The sequence below is a fragment of the Arachis hypogaea genome, chromosome 18 (assembly GCF_003086295.3).
Source record: "Arachis hypogaea cultivar Tifrunner chromosome 18, arahy.Tifrunner.gnm2.J5K5, whole genome shotgun sequence".
In the NCBI taxonomy this organism is placed as follows: domain Eukaryota; kingdom Viridiplantae; phylum Streptophyta; class Magnoliopsida; order Fabales; family Fabaceae; genus Arachis; species Arachis hypogaea.
Genome location: NC_092053.1, coordinates 121162398 through 121180256, shown reverse-complemented (window position 1 = coordinate 121180256; position 17859 = coordinate 121162398). Strand labels below are relative to the sequence as shown.

The following is a 17859-nucleotide window of genomic DNA, read 5'->3' as shown; positions in this document are numbered from 1 at the left end:
GAGAGCTTTCAGCTTCGAAATCTAGCTCGCATTATAAGCCAACTATCGAGTTTGCAGCCATAATCGAGTACCAATTTACTTGCAGATCCAGCAAGTGTTTACTTCCTACACCTAGGTTTGGGCAATTCAGTTCATAATTTCAACAATAATCCAAGCAGTGTTTCTAGAGAAAGAGGACGAGAAACTCGTGGAAGTAGAGGTGGAAGAAATTCAGCATCTAAGACCTGTTCTTATTGTCACAAGGCAGGGCATCTTGTGGATACTTGTTACCACAAACATGGATTTCCACCCCATTTACAAAGGCAGAAATGGTCACGAGAGACTAGCAACGGAGTTATGGCTAATCATATTGCTGCTGGAATTGAAGAGAGCCGCACCCACAATGTCAAGCAGGACAAGGAACCTGATGGTCAATCCCAATTCAATCAGAGTTTGAGAGATGCACTGCTTACCTTTCTTCGGCAGGAGTGTGCACAGTTTTTTCAAGGAGCAAACATGAGAGATGTCAGTCAATCAAATGCAGGGAGTGGAGGTATACCTTTAGAGGCTTATAAACTTTGCATGAGCTCTCATATTGCAAGACTTTTGTCAGTAAAAAGTTTTTTCTCAAATTCTTGGGTGCTTGATACAGGAGCTACTGATGATGTATCACACTCATTGCATTTTTTTACACATTTTAGACATATTGGACCAATTCTGGTAAAATTACCAGATGGAACACACACAACTGCAACTATAAGTGGAATTGCGGTATTTTCAGCTACATTCTATCTCACGGATGTGCTGTACATACCAAGTTTTAACTTCAATCTTTTACCTATTTCCAAACTTACAGAAGGCCTGTATTGCAAATGTGTTTTTACTAACAAAATTTGTGAGATACAGAATCGGACCTCTTTGAAGATGATTGGCACAGCTAAAGCAAAACATGGATTATACATGCTAGATTTTCCTGCATTAGAGTTAGCACATAAAGACAACATAGAAAATACAACATATAATAGGAGTACTAGGATTCTAGACATGCAAAGTCATAGTGACAAGCTTTTACTTCCTTCTAATCTTAGGACAGCAAATTTGGTTACACAAACTTCAAATTTTTCTATTGAGAATTTATGGCATTTTAGATTGGGTTATGTACCTCAAAGCAAATTTGACATTATCAAACAAATATATCCTTGTGTGCAGTTTCCTGTATCTACTTGCTCTAAACCATGTGATTTTTGCCATTATGCGAAGCAAAAATGGTTACCATATACCCTTAGTGAAACAACAAGTTTAAACAGTTTTGATTTAATACATATTGATATATGGGGGCCAATGTCACTCATTTGTATGGATTTATTTCATGAAATTAAAGTCAGAAGCCAGCAGTTTGGTCCAGTAGTTTGCCTTGAAGCAGGTTATCTGATGAGCGGATTTTTCGGAGATTTGAAATAAATTATTTCGGGTGTGTCCCTGTACCTTCAACTGTGACAAGTATTTCATTTGTCAAGAACTAATAAGTCTTGCACAAAATCTTTTTGAGAATTTACTTAGTATTTATTTTTAATCTAATGACCTATAAATTAATGGCAAACCACTTCGCAGATCTATTTGTTCTATGACTCAAGTTGTTCTATCAACTTAAAACAGTAAAATTTAGGATTGTTATGTACAAATCATAAAGCTAATTTGAACTTTAATTAGCATGCTTCCAAATTTCCATTATATTGTCTCACCTTTTTCTTAGCTTTTGATAAAATTTTGGCACTCAGTTTTTGTTTTTTGGTAGGAGCAGATGTATATATAAATCTTGTCTATAGAGTAAAAAAAGTAATTATTTTTTACTACTAGTACATAAAAATAAATTATTATTATTATTGTAATTTTATGATTGAAATTGGATGGAAAGAACATAGTATGTCGTTTCTAGAGAGAAGTGCATGAATCTTGTGTGAGCCCCTGAATCCTTTTATCAAGTACTAGGAAATAGGAATTCAATGTTCTTAACTCTAACTTCTACACCTCTTTTCTTTTTCTTTTTTTTTTGGTAAGGTTTTATTTTTCATTTCAATTTTTTGGCTTTGGGACCAGCATTTCTTTCTTCTAGTAATTTTTTTCTAATGTGCAGAATTTTCCAATGAGTAAGCAACTTTCAATAAATCATATTGTGTGCTACGTATTGTTCTAAAGATAGTAACTGTGTTTTATGTTTTTCATTTTAAGAGTTATTGTCCAATTCTATTTTATGACTATTTTATTATTATTTGAATTTACAGTGTTCTATTATATCATTGAAGTAGACATTGATAAGAGTTAGATTTCAAAGCCACGAATTAGTCCAGATTATAAGGACGGTTTGAACAGATTCTTAGATTTTGTATTTGCCAATACATCATCCGATGGGATGATACATTGTCCATGTCCGATATGCGGGTTCCGCCTTCTCCAAACTAGAGAGGATGCGTACGATCATTTGATAATAAAACATTTCCTCTCTAGTTATACATTTTGGGTACATCACGGTGAGAGACGCATGGTAGAGAGCTCTAGTGAAGGACAAGAAGTAGAACCCGATAGAAACCTCAAAGCCCCAATGCTTGACATGGTTCAGGAGGCGTTCAACTTCCCAGGATTTCATGGCGATGAAGAAGATTTAATGTATGAATGGTGCACGAAATTGGAACTCACAATTCTTCACAAATTCGCACAACTAACCAGCAAGTGCACTGGGTCGCCCAAGTAATACCTTACGGGAGTAAGGGTCGATCCCACGGAGATTGTTCACTTGAAGCAAGCTATGGTTATCTTGTAACTCTTAGTCAGGATATAATATCAATAATAATTTTTTTAGTTTGAATTGTAAAAAGTAAAAGGGCAGAACACAAATAATACTTGTTATGCAGTAATGGAGAATATGTTGGAGTTTTAGAGATGCTTTGTCCTTTGAATCTCTGCTTTTTCCCTATCTTCTTCTTCACGCATGCACGTCCCTCCTATGGCAAGCTGTATGTTGGTGGATCACCGTTGTCAATGGCTACCATCCTTCCTCTCAGTGAAAATGGTCCAGATACGCTGTCACCGCATGGCTAATCATCTGTAGGTTCTCGATCATACCGGAATAGGATTTGCTATCCTTTTGCGTCTATCACTACGCCCAGCACTCGTGAGTTTGAAGCTCGTCACAGTCATCCAATCCCAGAATCCTACTCGGAATACCACAGACAAGGTTTAGACTTTCTGGATTCTCAAGGATGCTGCCAATGGATTCTAGCTTATACCATAGAAATTCTGATTAAGGAATCTAAGAGATACTCATTCAATCTGATGTAGAACGGAGGTGGTTGTCAGACACACGTTCATGGATTGAGGAAGGTGATGAGTGTCACGGATCATCACCTTCTCTATAATTAAGCGCAAATGAATATCTTAGATAGAAACACACATGTTTGAATGGAAAACAGAAATAGTTGCATTAATTCATCAAAACACAGCAGAGCTCCTCACCCCCAACAATGGAGTTTAGAGACTCATGTCATCAGAGATTACAAAGTTCAGATCTAAAAATGTCATGAGATAAAAATTAAATCTCTAAAAGTTTTTTAAATACTAAACTAGTAACCTATATTTACAGAAAATGAGTAAACTATGATAGATAGTGCAGAAATCCACTTCTGGGGCCCACTTGGTGTGTGCTGGGGCTGAGACTAAACTTCTCACATTCTTGGGCTGTTTTGGACATTCAACGCCAGGCTGTAACCTGTTTCTGGCATTGAACTCCAACTTGTAACGTGTTTCTGGCGCTGGATGCCAGACTGCAACATGGAACTGGCGTTGAACGCTAGTTTACGTCATTTATCCTTGAGCAAAGTATGGACTATTATATATTGCTGGAAAGTCCTGGATGTCTACTTTCCAACGCAATTAGAAGCGCGTCAATTGGACTTCTGTAGCTCCAGAAATTCCATTCCGAGTGCAGAGAGGTCAGGATCCAACAGCATCAGCAGTCCTTTTTCAGCCTGAATCAGATTTTTGCCCAGCTCCCTCAATTTCAGCCAGAAAATACCTGAAATTACAGAAAAACACACAAACTCATAGTAAAGTCCAGAAATATGAATTTTTCCTAGAAACTAATGAAAATAAACAAAATACTAACTAAAACTATATGAAATTAACCCCAAAAAGCGTATAAAATATCCGCTTATCACAACACCAAACTTGAACTGTTGCTTGTCCCCAAGCAACTAGACAAATAAAATAGAATACAAATGAGTCAAGAAACAATAATATCTCAGAGTTTTTGAGTGAAGCTCAGATTCTAATTAAATGAGCGGGGCTAGTAGCTTTTTGCTTCCGAACAGTTTTGGCATCTCACTTTATCCATTGAAGCTCAGAATGATTGGCATCTATAGGAACTTAGAATTCAGATAGTGTTATTGATTCTCCTAGTTCAGTATGTTGATTCTTGAACACAGCTACTTTTATGAGTCTTGGCCGTGGCCCTAAGCACTTTGTTTTCCAGTATTACCACCGGATACATAAATGCCACAGACACATAATTGGGTGAACCTTTTCAGATTGTGACTCAGCTTTGCTAAAGTCTCCAATTAGAGGTGTCCAGGGTTCTTAAGCACACTCTTCTTTTTGCTTTGGACCTTGACTTTAACCGCTCAGTCTCAAGTTTTCACTTGACACCTTCACGCCACAAGCACATGGTTAGGGACAGCTTGGTTTAGCCGCTTAGACCAGGATTTGATTCCCTTAGGCCCTCCTATCCACTGATGCTCAAAGCCTTGGATCCTTTTTATTACCCTTGCCTTTTGGTTTTAAGGGTTATTGGCTTTTTCTGCTTGCTTTTTTTTTTTGCAAGCTTTGTATTCACTGCTTTTTCTTGCTTCAAGAATCATTTTTATGATTTTTCAGATTACTAATAACATGTCTCATGTTTATCATTCTTTCAAGAGCCAACATATTTTACATTCAAGAACATCAAATTCCAAAGACATATGCACTGTTCAAGCATTCATTCAGAAGGCAGAAAGCATTGCAACCACATGTAATTAATCAGAATTTCTTGTATTAAAAACTCGAAAAATATTGCCTCTTTATCCTAAAGAAAATCTTCTATTTTATTCATGTTTAATGATGATGAGAAAAATAAATTATAGCTTAATTGGAGATAAAATAACTACTAATTACCACTATAACTACTAAGGTAGAACTCAAATAAGAACAATTATCACAGAGTTAAGGCTAAGATTAGGGCTCAACAACCTTGAGTTTGGGATGTGGATGTTCCTCTAGTCTGTGGAGTGCTTGGTCCTTCAAGAGATAACTTCTGACGCTTCAGTTCCTTTAAGTCACGCCCCTGCTCTTCTTGTTCCTTGAGCAGTTTGCAGAGCATACTGTTTTGATTTTGCTGTTCTTCCTTTATTTGGTCCATAGATTCTTGCAACTTGGTAACAGATACTTCAAGCTGTTCCCAATATTCAAATTGAGGGACTTCTGGGAGGAATTCTTGCGCCCTCCTCTTGGTGGGGTCATCCTGCATTTGTTGTTTTTCCATTGTGATTTTAGTGATTGGTTGCTCCACTGAGATATACTCTGTTATTCCCATCTTTACTCCAGCATCTTTGCAGAGTATAGAGATTAAGCTTGGATAAGCCAACCTGGCATCCTTGGAGTTCTTGGCAAGTGTGTAAAATTCAGATGGGATCAGTTGATGAACTTCTACTTCTTTTCCCAACATAATGCAATGGATCATCACTGCTCTTTTAACAGTGACTTCAGAATGGTTGCTTGTGGGCAATATAGAACGCCCAATGAAGTCCAGCCAACCTCTGGCGACTGGTTTCAGATCTTCTCTCTTGAGTTGATTTAGGACACCCTTGCTGCTGGTGGTCCACCCGGCTCCAGGGATGCATATATCCTCTAGAATCTTATCCAGGCTCTTGTTTGTTCTCATCATTCTCCTATTGAAGGAGTCTGGGTCATCTTTTAGCTGAGGTAGCTTAAAGATCTCCCTGATTTTGTCAGGGTGGATGTGAACAATCTTTCCTCTGACCAAGGTTCGATAGTCATAGAGGGCAGTTCCAGATATTCTCTGCCTGTCTGTTTGTCACAGATTAGCATAGAATTTCTGAACCATATTCCTTCCCACTTTCATTTCAGGATTAGCTAGGACTTCCCAGTTCCTGTTTCGAATCTGCTCTTGGATCTTCGGATATTCATCTTTTTTCAGATCGAACTTGACTTCCAGGATCACTGATCTTAGACCCATTATTTTGTAGTAATGATCTGAATGTTCTTTGGTTAAGAACCTCCCTTGATTCCAAAGTGGTTTTGGAATGCTCTCTTTCTTGCCTCTTGGAGTGGGTTGTTTTCCTTTAGGAGCCATGATCTTAGTGGGTATGGTTTAGTGATCACGGATAAACACACCAAACTTAGAGGTTTGCTTGTCCTCAAGCAAAAGAAAAGAAAGGAGATGGGTAGAAGGAGAGCTTGTATTGAATGGTGGATGAGAGGAGGGAGGCTGAATGTGTTTTTAAAAGGGAAGGGGGGTGGGTTTTCGAAAATAAGGAGAAAGATAAGATAGAAGATATGATTTAAAAAGAAATAAGTATGATAAGAAAAGATATAATTTAAAATTGAAGAGATATGAAAGATATTTAAAAAAGATAAATTTGGATTTTTGAAAAAGATAATATGGAGATTTGAAAAAGATATTGATTAGTTGAAAAGATTTTAGAATGAAAAGAGATAGATTTGTTTTGAAAATTTGAAAAAGAGTTGAATTGGATTGAAAAAAGGATTTGTGCTTATGGATTAAGATACATTTGATATTTTTAAAGTAGGGTTTTTAGAAATTAGGGATTTTAGAAATCAGGGTTTGTAACATGTTTATGCAAGAAATCATGAATTGAAACATGAAAATTAAAATTAAAATGAAACATATGAAGTAAAAACGAAATTACCTCCTCCCCACCATCCTGGCGTTAAATGCCCAAACGCTGCATGTTTTGGGCATTTAACGCCCAATTGCTGCTTCTCCTGGGCGTTCAACGCCCAGCTGTTGCTTCTTTCTGGCGTTGAACGCCAGGAACTCCTTTGTCACTGGGCGTTTTTCTGAACGCCCAGGACGCTGTAAATCTGGCGTTAAACGCCCAGAAGGAGCTTCTTTCTGGCGTTCAACGCCTATATAGCTATCCTTACTGGCTTTTAACGCCCAGTGGATGCTTCTTTTGGGCGTTGAACGCCCAATTATGCCTCTTACTGGTGTTTTCTTGCCAGTGAGCTCTTTTTCTCTGTTTTGTGTGTTGAATCCTTCTGTAACCCTGTAAACTTATGCAATTGACTCTTTACCTTAGTATCAATGAACTTTATATAAATAAATAAAATCAAGAATAGGGCAAAATGCTTAGAGGAAGTGATGCCAATGGCTGGGTTGCCTCCCAGCAAGCGCTTCTTTATTGTCTTTAGCTGGACCTTGCTGAGCTTTTTAATCTAGCCTCAGCCTTGAGCATTCTTGCTCAACATTACTTTCAAGATAATGCTTGATTCTCTGTCCATTAACAATGAACTTCCTATCAGAGTCAATGTCTTGAAGCTCCACATAACCATATGGTGATACACTTGTAATCACATATGGTCCCCTCCACCGGGACTTCAGTTTCCCGAGGAATAGCCTGAGCCTAGAGTTAAACAATAGAACCTTTTGTCCTGGTTCAAAGATTCTAGAAGATAGCTTTCTGTCATGCCATCTTTTTTATTTCTCTTTATAAAGCTTGGCATTTTCGAAAGCAGTGAATCTGAATTCCTCTAGCTCATTCAGCTGGAGCAATCTTTTTTCTCCAGCTAGTTTGGCATCAAAGTTTAGGAATCTGGTTGCCCAGTAGGCCTTATGTTCCAGTTCCACGGGTAGGTGACAAGCCTTACCATACACAAGTTGGTACGGAGAGGTCCCTATAGGAGTTTTGAATGCTGTTCTGTAAGCCCACAGAGCATCATCCAAGCTTCGTGCCCAATCCTTTCTACGGGTACTTACAGTCCGTTCCAGGATTCTTTTTAGTTCTCTGTTAGAAACTTCAGCTTGCCCATTTGTCTGTGGATGATATGGAGTCGCCACCTTGTGGCGAATCCCATACCAGACCATGGCGGAGTAAAGCTGTTTGTTGCAGAAGTGAGTGCCCCCATCACTGATTAGTACCCTAGGGACGCCAAATCTGCTGAATATATGTTTCTGGAGGAACTTCAGTACTGTTTTAGTATCATTGGTGGGTGTGGCAATGGCCTCTACCCATTTTGATACATAGTCAACTGCCACCAGAATATAAGTGTTTGAGTATGATGGTGGGAAAGGCCCCATGAAATCAATTCCCCATACATCAAACAACTCAATCTCCAAGATTCTTTGTTGAGGCATGGCGTAACTATGAGGCAAATTACCAGCTCTCTGGCAACTGTCACAGTTACGTACAAACTCTCGGGAATCTCTGTAGAGTGTAGGCCAGTAGAAACCACATTGGAGGACCTTGGTGGCTGTTCGCTCACCTCCGAAATGTCCTCCATATTGTGATCCATGGCAATGCCATAGGATCCTCTGTGCTTCTTCTCTAGGCACACACCTACGGATTATTCCGTCTGCACATCTCTTAAAGAGATAGGGTTCATCCCACAAGTAGTACTTTGCATCAGAAATTAATTTTTTCTTTTGTTGCCTGCTGTATGCCTTGGGTATGAACCTTGTAGCTTTATAGTTTGCAATGTCTGCAAACCATGGTATTTCCTGAATGGCGAACAAATGCTCATCCGGAAAGGTTTCAGAGATCTCAATAGAGGGGGAGGACGCCCCTTCCACTGGTTCTATCCGAGACAGATGATCAGCCACTTGGTTTTCTGTCCCTTTTCTGTCTCTTATTTCTATATCAAACTCTTGCAGAAGTAATACCCATCTTATAAGCCTGGGTTTCAAATCCTGCTTTGTAAGTAGATATTTAAGAGCAGCATGGTCAGTGTACACAATCACTTTTGATCCTACTAAGTATGATCTAAACTTGTCAATGGCATAGACCACTGCAAGCAATTCCTTTTCTGTGGTTGTGTAATTTTTCTGGGCATCATTTAGAACACGGCTAGCATAATAAATGACATGCAGAAGTTTGTCATGCCTCTGCCCCAGTACTGCACCAATGGCATGATCACTGGCATCACACATTAATTCGAATGGTAATGTCCAGTCTGGTGCAGAGATAACTGGTGCTGTGACCAGCTTAGCTTTCAGAGTTTCAAATGCCTGCAGGCACTCTGTGTTAAACAAAAATGGCGTGTCAGCAGGTTGCTTAGAGGCTTTGCAATTTTTGAAAAATCCTTTATAAACCTCCTATAAAATCCTGCATGCCCCAGAAAGCTTCTGATTGCCTTAACATTGGCAGATCGTGGTAATTTTTTAATTACCTCTATTTTAGCTTGATCCACCTCTATTCCCTTATTTGAAATTTTATGCCCAAGGACAATCCCTTCAGTCACCATAAAGTGACATTTTTCCCAGTTTAAAACTAGGTTGGTCTCTTGGCATCTTTTCAAAACTAGTGTCAGGTGATCAAGACAGGAGCTGAATGAGTCTCCATATACTGAGAAGTCATCCATGAAGACTTCCAGAAATTTTCCACCATATCAGAGAAAATAGAGAGCATGCATCTCTGAAAGGTTGCAAGCGCATTACACAGCCCAAAAGGCATCCTTCTGTAAGCAAATACTCCAGATGGACATGTGAATGCTGTTTTCTCTTGATCCTGGGGATCTACTGTAATTTGGTTGTAGCCTGAATAGCCATCCAAAAAGCAGTAATAATTATGACCTGCTAGTCTTTCTAGCATTTGGTCTATGAATGGTTAAGGAAAATGATCCTTTCTGGTGGCTGTATTGAGCCTTCTGTAATCAATACACAGGTGCCACCCTGTAACTGTTCTTGTAGGAACCAATTCATTTTTTTCATTATGAATCACTGTCATGCCTCCCTTTTTAGGGACAACTTGAACAGGACTCACCCAGGGGCTATCAGAAATAGGATAAATAATCCCAGCCTCTAGTAATTTAGTGACCTCTTTCTGCACCACTTCCTTCATGGCTGGATTTAGCCACCTCTGTGGTTGAACCACTGGCTTTGTATCATCCTCCAATAGGATTTTGTGCATGCATCTAGCTGGGCTTATGCCCCTAAGGTCACTTATGGACCACCCAAAAGCTGTCTTGTGTGTCCTTAGCACTTGGATTAGTGCTTCCTCTTCCTGTGGATTTAAAGCAGAGCTTATGATCACTGGAAAAGTGTCACCTTCTCCCAGAAATGCATATTTTAGGGATGGTGGTAATGGTTTGAGCTCGGGTTTAGGAGGTTTTTCCTCTCCCTGAGGAAATTTTAGAGGCTCTTTCAGTTCCTCTGAATCCTCTAGATCAGGCGGAACATCCTTAAAAATGTTTTCTAGCTCTGATTCGAGACTCTCAGCCATGTTGATCTCCTCCACCAGAGAGTCAATAAGATCAACTTTCATGCAGTCTTTTGGTGTGTCTGGATGCTGCATGGCATTGACAGCTGATGAGCGGAACTTTTGCGTGGTCTAGAAATTTACGAATAAATCCTCGTTGCAAGTATAGTTTCTAAACCTTCAAAAGTCCTTTCATACAAACGTGTTGGGTGTCACAAGTAACAAACCCCTTTAGAAATTGTTAACCGAGTATTCAAACCTCGGGTCGTCTTCTCAAGGAACTGCGAGGAAGTATGTTCTTATTATTGGCTATAAAGGTTGTAATCGGGGTTTGGAAGATGAGAGGTAAGTAAATTGAATGACAAGTAAAGTAAATGGCAGTTAAAATAAATAAATATTGTAAAGCAAACTTTTGGTAAGGTAAGAGAAGTTGGAGGTCCAACGTAGTTATCTCTCTCAACTATAATGAAGGTTGAATCTATACTCCACTTGGTCAACCTTTACTAGGGCAAAGGAAAGTCAAGGGGTTAATTAAATTGACCTTTGAATCCTATTTATTTCCTAAGAAAAGGTTGGGATTACTTAAGTTCAGCTCAATTAGCAAGATAACGATTATCAATTATGTTGAGTTTAATAACTGTTGAGTTACTGAATTCTTAACCAGGACCAAAAGGGGAAAAAGTAAAATTGCTGGAATAATAAAAATGTCCTTAGATGGGAAGCAATGGTAACTTAAATCAAAGAGAACAATCATAAACTGAAAATACCTCAAATATTATTAATTCAAATAACAGTCTGTAACATGGAAGAATTCTTAGATCCAATTATAAGGGTAAATAGCCAACTCAGATACTGAAATAAATAAATAAAGTGAAAGGGAAGTTTAAAACAAGGAAATATAAAACCTGGATTGAGAGTCACTCTTAAAACAAGAAGAAATCCTAAATCCTAAGAGAGAGAGAGAGAGAGAAGATCTCCCTCGCAACTAAATCTAAATCATTGGAAAATAAAAATATGCGAGCTCTCTTTGAATGGGTGCATTCCCACACTTTATAACCTCTGGTCTATGCTGTCTGTACTTGGATCTGGGCCAAAAAGGGCTTCAGAAATTGCTATGAGCATTTTCTGCAATTTCTGGTGCGTGGCCTCTGTCACGCGTCCGCGTGGGTCACGCGGTCGCGTCATTCGGAGCTTTTCCTTGCCACGCGGTCGCGTCAGTCACGCGTTCGCGTCGTATGCGTTCTGCTTATGTCACGCGGCCGCGTCAGTCATGCGGCCGCGTCGCTGCATCTTCGCTTCTGGCACGCGATCGCATCGTCCATGCGATCGCGTGAATACCAGTTTCCTTCAAAGCTCCGTTTTGCCTTCTCCTTCCATTTTTGTATGTTTCCTTTTCCATCCTTTAAGTCATTCTTCCTTAGAAAATATGAAACTACTCAACACACTAATCACGGCATCGAATGGAAATAAAGGTAATTAAAATAATTAATTTTCGAAGCTTAGGAAACATGTTTTTCACAATATGACATAATAAGGAAGGGAAAGTAAAACCATGCAATTAATGTGAATAAGTAGGTGGAGGATTGAATAAATCACTCAAATTAAGCACAAAAGAGCTCATGAAATATGGGTTTATCAACAGCATTCAACTTAAACTCATCCTCATTGACTCTCAGGGTTATTTTCCCCTGTTGGACGTCAATGAGAGTTCGTCCAGTTGCTAGGAAAGGTCTTCCTAGACTGAGAGTAGCACTCTTGTGCTCCTCCATTTCCAGCACAACAAAGTCAGTGGGAAAGGCGAATGGCCCAACCCAGACAATCATGTCCTCAATCACGCCTGATGGGTATTTAATGGAGCCATCAGCAAGTTGGAGACATATCCGGGTTGGTTTAACTTCTTCAGTTAAACCAAGCTTTCTGATGGTGGATGCAGGTATTAGGTTGATGCTTGCCCCAAGATCACATAAGGCTGTCTTGGTGCAGTTACCCTCTAATATGCATGGTATCAGAAAGCTTCCGGGATCTTTAAGCTTTTCAGGAGAGCTTTTTAGAATGACTGCACTGCATTCTTCAGTGAGGAGAACTCTTTCAGTTTCTCTCCAATCCTTCTTATGACTTAAGATTTCTTTCATGAACTTGGCATAAGAAGGTATTTGCTCAAGTGCCTCTGCAAACAGAATCTTTATTTCAAGAGTTCTGAGATAATCTGCAAAGCGAGCAAATTGCTTATCCTGCTCCTCTTGGCGGAGTTTTTGAGGATAAGGTATCTTGGCTTTATATTCCTCAACCTTGGTTGCTGCAGGTTTATTTCCTACAGAAGTGGTTGAAGAGGCCTTTTTGGAGGGGTTGTCATGAGCACTTGTGTGTGTCTGATCCCTCACTGGCATATGAGTGCCAGGGTTGGAAGCTGGAGTGACGTTAGACGCCAACTTCTCATCTGCTCCTGGCGTCTGAACGCCAGAACTGTGCTTCCTTTGGGCGTTCAACGCCAGTTCCTTGCTTGTTTCTGGCGTTGAACGCCAGTCCTGAGCATGGTTTGGGCGTTCAGCGCCAGTCTTCCACCCAATCTCTGGCGTTTTAGCGCCAGAATTATTTCTCTCCGGGCTCTTACTATCCTCAGATGGATTTTGGGTAGTTTGCTCATTTCTTGGCTTCCTGCTACCTTGAGGTGGGGTATTTAATGTCTTCCCACTTCTTAATTGAACTGCTTGGCATTCTTCTGTTATTTGTTTTGACAGCTGCTGCTTTGTTTGCTTTAATTGTACTTCCATATTTACATTAGCCATCCTTGTCTCTTGTAGTCTATCCTTGAATTCGGCTAACTGTTTTGTTAGAAAATCCAATTGCTGATTGAATTCAGCAGCTTGTTCTACAGGACTGAGTTCAGCAGTTACTGTTTTAGCCTCTTCTTTCATGGAAGGGTCACTGCTTAGGTACAGATGCTGATTTCTGGCAACTATATCAATGAGCTCTTGAGCTTCTTCAATTGTCTTTCTCATGTGGATAGATCCACCAGCTGAGTAATCTAGAGAAAGCTGAGCCCTTTCTGTAAGCCCATAATAGAAGATGTCTAACTGAACCCACTCTGAAAACATTTCAGAGGGGCATTTTCTTAGCATCTCTCTGTATCTCTCCCAGGCATCATAAAGAGATTCATTATCTCCTTGTTTAAAGCCTTGGATGTCCAGCCTTAGCTGTGTCATCCGTTTTGGAGGAAAGTATTGATTCAGGAATTTTTCTGTCAGCTGTTTCCATGTCTTTATGCTAGCCTTAGGTTGGTTATTTAACCACCTCTTAGCTTGGCCTTTTACAGTAAATGGGAACAGTAATAATCTGTAGACATCCTGATCTACTTCCTTATCATGTACTGTGTCAGCAATTTGTAAAAACTGTGCCAGAAACTCTGTAGGTTCTTCCTGTGGAAGACCGGAATACTGGCAACTTTGCTGCACCATAATAATGAGCTGAGGATTCAACTCAAAGCTACTGACTCCAATGGAAGGTATACTGATACTACTCCCATATGAAGCAGTAGTGGGGTTAGCATATGACCCCAGAGTCCTTCTGGACTGTTCATTTCCACTTAGATCCATGATGGAGAAAGGGAGATGATGTAAAATAAATAAAAATAGGTGAAGATTTTCGAAAAATGGAGAGAGAAAAAAAATGGTTAGGAAGTTTTGAAAAAGATAAGATTGAAAGGATTTGATTGGAAAAGATATGATTTGAAAAAAAAGATTTTAAATTTTGAAAAAAAATCTGAATTTTAAAAGTAAATTTCAAAAATTTGCTTTAAAATAGAGAGAAAAGATATTTTTGAATTTAAAGAGGAAAGAGAAAAACAATAAGATATCACAAGATTTAAAATTTTTAGATCTAATGCTCCTTGTTTTCAAAAATTTTGGAGGGAAAACACCAAGGAACACCAAACTTAAAAATTTTAAGATCAAGACACAAGGAAAAACTCAAGAACACTTTGAAGACTCACAAGAACACAAGAACATGAAGAAAGAACACCAAACTTAAAATTTTTAGAAAATCAAACTAAAATTTTTGAAAATTATAGAAAGATTAACAAGAAAACACCAAACTTAAAGTTTGGCACAAGATCAAGAAAAATTATTTTGAAAAAGATTTTTAATAGAACCGGTGCCCAATCATCAAGAACATAAACCAATGCTCTAGCCAATTGAGCTGTAAATGTAACACTTGTTTTGAAGAAGTATTTTTTAATAACTAAGAAAAAATATTTTTTTGAAAACTAATGTTTTGAAAAGGCACACGAAAAACAAGAAAAGAAACAGAACAAGAAAAACTAAAAACTAATAAAGAAAAATAATATTTTTGAAAATTTTTTGAAAAGAATATAAAAGACTCTGACCCAAAAGACAAAATTTTCCTAATCTAAGCAACAGGATTCACCGTCAGTTGTTCAAACTCAAACAATCCCCGGCAACGGCGCCAAAAACTTGGTGCACGAAATTGGAAATCACAATTCTTCACAAATTCGCACAACTAACCAGCAAGTGCACTGGGTCGTCCAAGTAATACCTTACGGGAGTAAGGGTCGATCCCACGGAGATTGTTGGCTTGAAGTAAGCTATGGTTATCTTGTAACTCTTAGTCAGGATATAATATCAATAATAATTTTTTTAGTTTGAATTGTAAAAAGTAAAAGGGCAGAACACAAATAATACTTGTTATGCAGTAATGGAGAATATGTTGGAGTTTTGGAGATGCTTTGTCCTTTGAATCTCTGCTTTCTCCCTATCTTCTTCTTCACGCATGCACGTCCCTCTTATGGCAAGTTGTATGTTAGTGGATCACCGTTGTCAATGGCTACCATCCTTCCTCTCAGTGAAAATGGTCCAGATACGCTGTCATCGCATGGCTAATCATCGTAGGTTCTCGATCATACCGGAATAGGATTTGCTATCCTTTTGTGTCTGTCACTACGCCCAGCACTCGCGAGTTTGAAGCTCGTCACAGTCATCCAATCCCAGAATCCTACTCGGAATACCACAGACAAGGTTTAGACTTTTCGGATTCTCAAGGATGCTGCCAATGGATTCTAGCTTATACCACGGAGATTCTGATTAAGGAATCTAAGAGATACTCATTCAATCTGATGTAGAACGGATGTGGTTGTCAGACACACGTTCATGGATTAAGGAAGGTGATGAGTGTCATGGATCATCACCTTCTCTATAATTAAGCACAAATGAATATCTTAGATAGGAACACGCATGTTTGAATGGAAAACAGAAATAGTTGCATTAATTCATCAAAACACAGCAGAGCTCCTCACCCCCAACAATGGAGTTTAGAGACTCATGCCGTCAGAGATTACAAAGTTCAGATCTAAAAATGTCATGAGATAAAAATTAAATCTCTAAAAGTTGTTTAAATACTAAACTAGTAACCTAGGTTTACAGAAAATGAGTAAACTATGATAGATAGTGCAGAAATCCACTTCTGGGGCCCACTTGGTGTGTGCTGGGGCTTAGACTAAAGCTTCTCACGTGCCTGGGCTGTTTTGGGCGTTCAACACCAGGCTGTAACCTGTTTCTGGCGTTGAACTCCAACTTGTAACGTGTTTCTGGCGCTGGACGCCAGACTACAACATGGAACTGGCGTTGAACGCCAGTTTACGTCGTCTATCCTTGAGCAAAGTATGGACTATTATATATTGCTGGAAAGCCCTGGATGTCTACTTTCCAACGCAATTAAAAGCGCATCAATTGGACTTCTATAGCTCCAGAAATTCTATTCCGAGTGCAGAGAGGTCAGGATCCAACAACATGAGCAGTCCTTTTTCAGCCTGAATCAGATTTTTGCCCAGCTCCCTCAATTTTAGCCAGAAAATACCTGAAATTACAGAAAAATACACAAACTCATAGTAAAGTCCAGAAATATGAATTTTGCCTAGAAACTAATGAAAATAAACTAAAAACTAACAAAAACATACTAAAACTATATGAAATTAACCCCAAAAAGCGTATAAAATATCCGCTCATTAATGAACATGTTAGCGGGGATCGGGAAGAGTTGCCATACTTATCAAATGAAAGTAGTTGCGAGGCCCGCAACTTGTATGACCTGCTCGAAGATGGAGCACAGGAGCTATACCCGGGATATTCAAAGTTCTCTAAGCTGTCTTTCTTGGTACGACTCTATCATATAAAGTCCATGTGTAGAGTGAGCGACAATGCCTTTGAAATGATATTGGAGTTGCTGGCGGATGCCTTTGAGCATGCAAAGATTCCGAGCACTATGCACAATGCCAAGAGGATCATAAGAAAGCTCGATATCACATACAAAATGATAGATGCATGTCCAAATGACTGCATGCTATACCAGGGCAGCGACCAAGAGCTGTCTAAATGCAAGCGATGTGGGACATCGAGATGGAAGCAAAAGACTAATAAGAACTCCAGAGTGAGGATCAACAGGGTTGTTAAGAAGAATGAAAAATCGCAAGCGGCAAAGACTCTTTACTTCTTCCCCCTTATTCCACATTTGCTGCGGTTATACATGTCCAGTAAGACAGCCACTAACATGCTGTGGCATAAGAGAGGTCATAGCTCTAATGGTATTTATCGGCATCCACGGGACGGCGAGGCATGGAAGGCATTTGACAGAACTTATTTCGACTTCTCCGGCGATCCGCGTAGTGTTTGTTTAGCCTTGGCTAGCGATGGCTTTAACCCTTATGGAAGCATGAGCTCGAAGTACCAAATTTGGCCTGTGGTTCTTATTCCGTACAACCTACCCTCTTGGATTTGCATGAAACCCACCTCTTTTATCCTCTCCAGGATTATTCCTGGGCATAAAATGCTTGGAAATGATATAGATGTTTACTTACAGCCCTTGATCGATGAGTTGAAGCAGTTGTGGGTTGGTGTTGAAACGTACGGTGCTTACGAGAAAAAAACTTTCAAGATGTATGCGGCGTTAATGTGGACAGTCAGTGATTTTCTAGGCTTGGGCAACTTGTCTGGGTGGAACACGTATGGTGGGAGAGCTTGTCCTGTATGCAATTTGGATGCTGAGACTAACCAGCTCACACACAGTCAAAAATGGTGTTTCATGGGTCATCGTCATTTTTTGAATCCTAACCACAGATATAGAAAGGACCGGGATAGATTTGATGGAAAGATCGAGGATAGAGGTCCACCTGTCAAACTCTCTGGTAGAGACATTGCGCGACAACTACAGGATGTGCATGTCCACCTTGGCAAGGTGCAATCGGTTACTGGAAAAAGAACACGTGGATATCAAACCGCCGTACAAGACGAGTCTCCTTGGAAGAAGAGGAGTATATTCTTGGAGCTCCCATACTAGGAAAATAGTGGATTGCGTCACAATCTTTATGTGATGCACATAGAGAAGAATG

General features: G+C 39.4%; 1 protein-coding gene across 1 annotated transcript; it reads left to right on the top strand.

Annotated features, from left to right (window-relative positions):
* The first annotated feature begins 336 nt into the window (after positions 1–336).
* Positions 337–17807, top strand: LOC112770380 (uncharacterized). The gene is made up of 3 exons (XM_029294935.2): positions 337–532; positions 632–785; positions 16496–17807. The coding sequence occupies exons 1-3, from the start codon at positions 337–339 to the stop codon at positions 17805–17807; spliced, it is 1662 nt and encodes a 553-aa protein (XP_029150768.2).
* Positions 17808–17859: the final 52 nt, after the last annotated feature.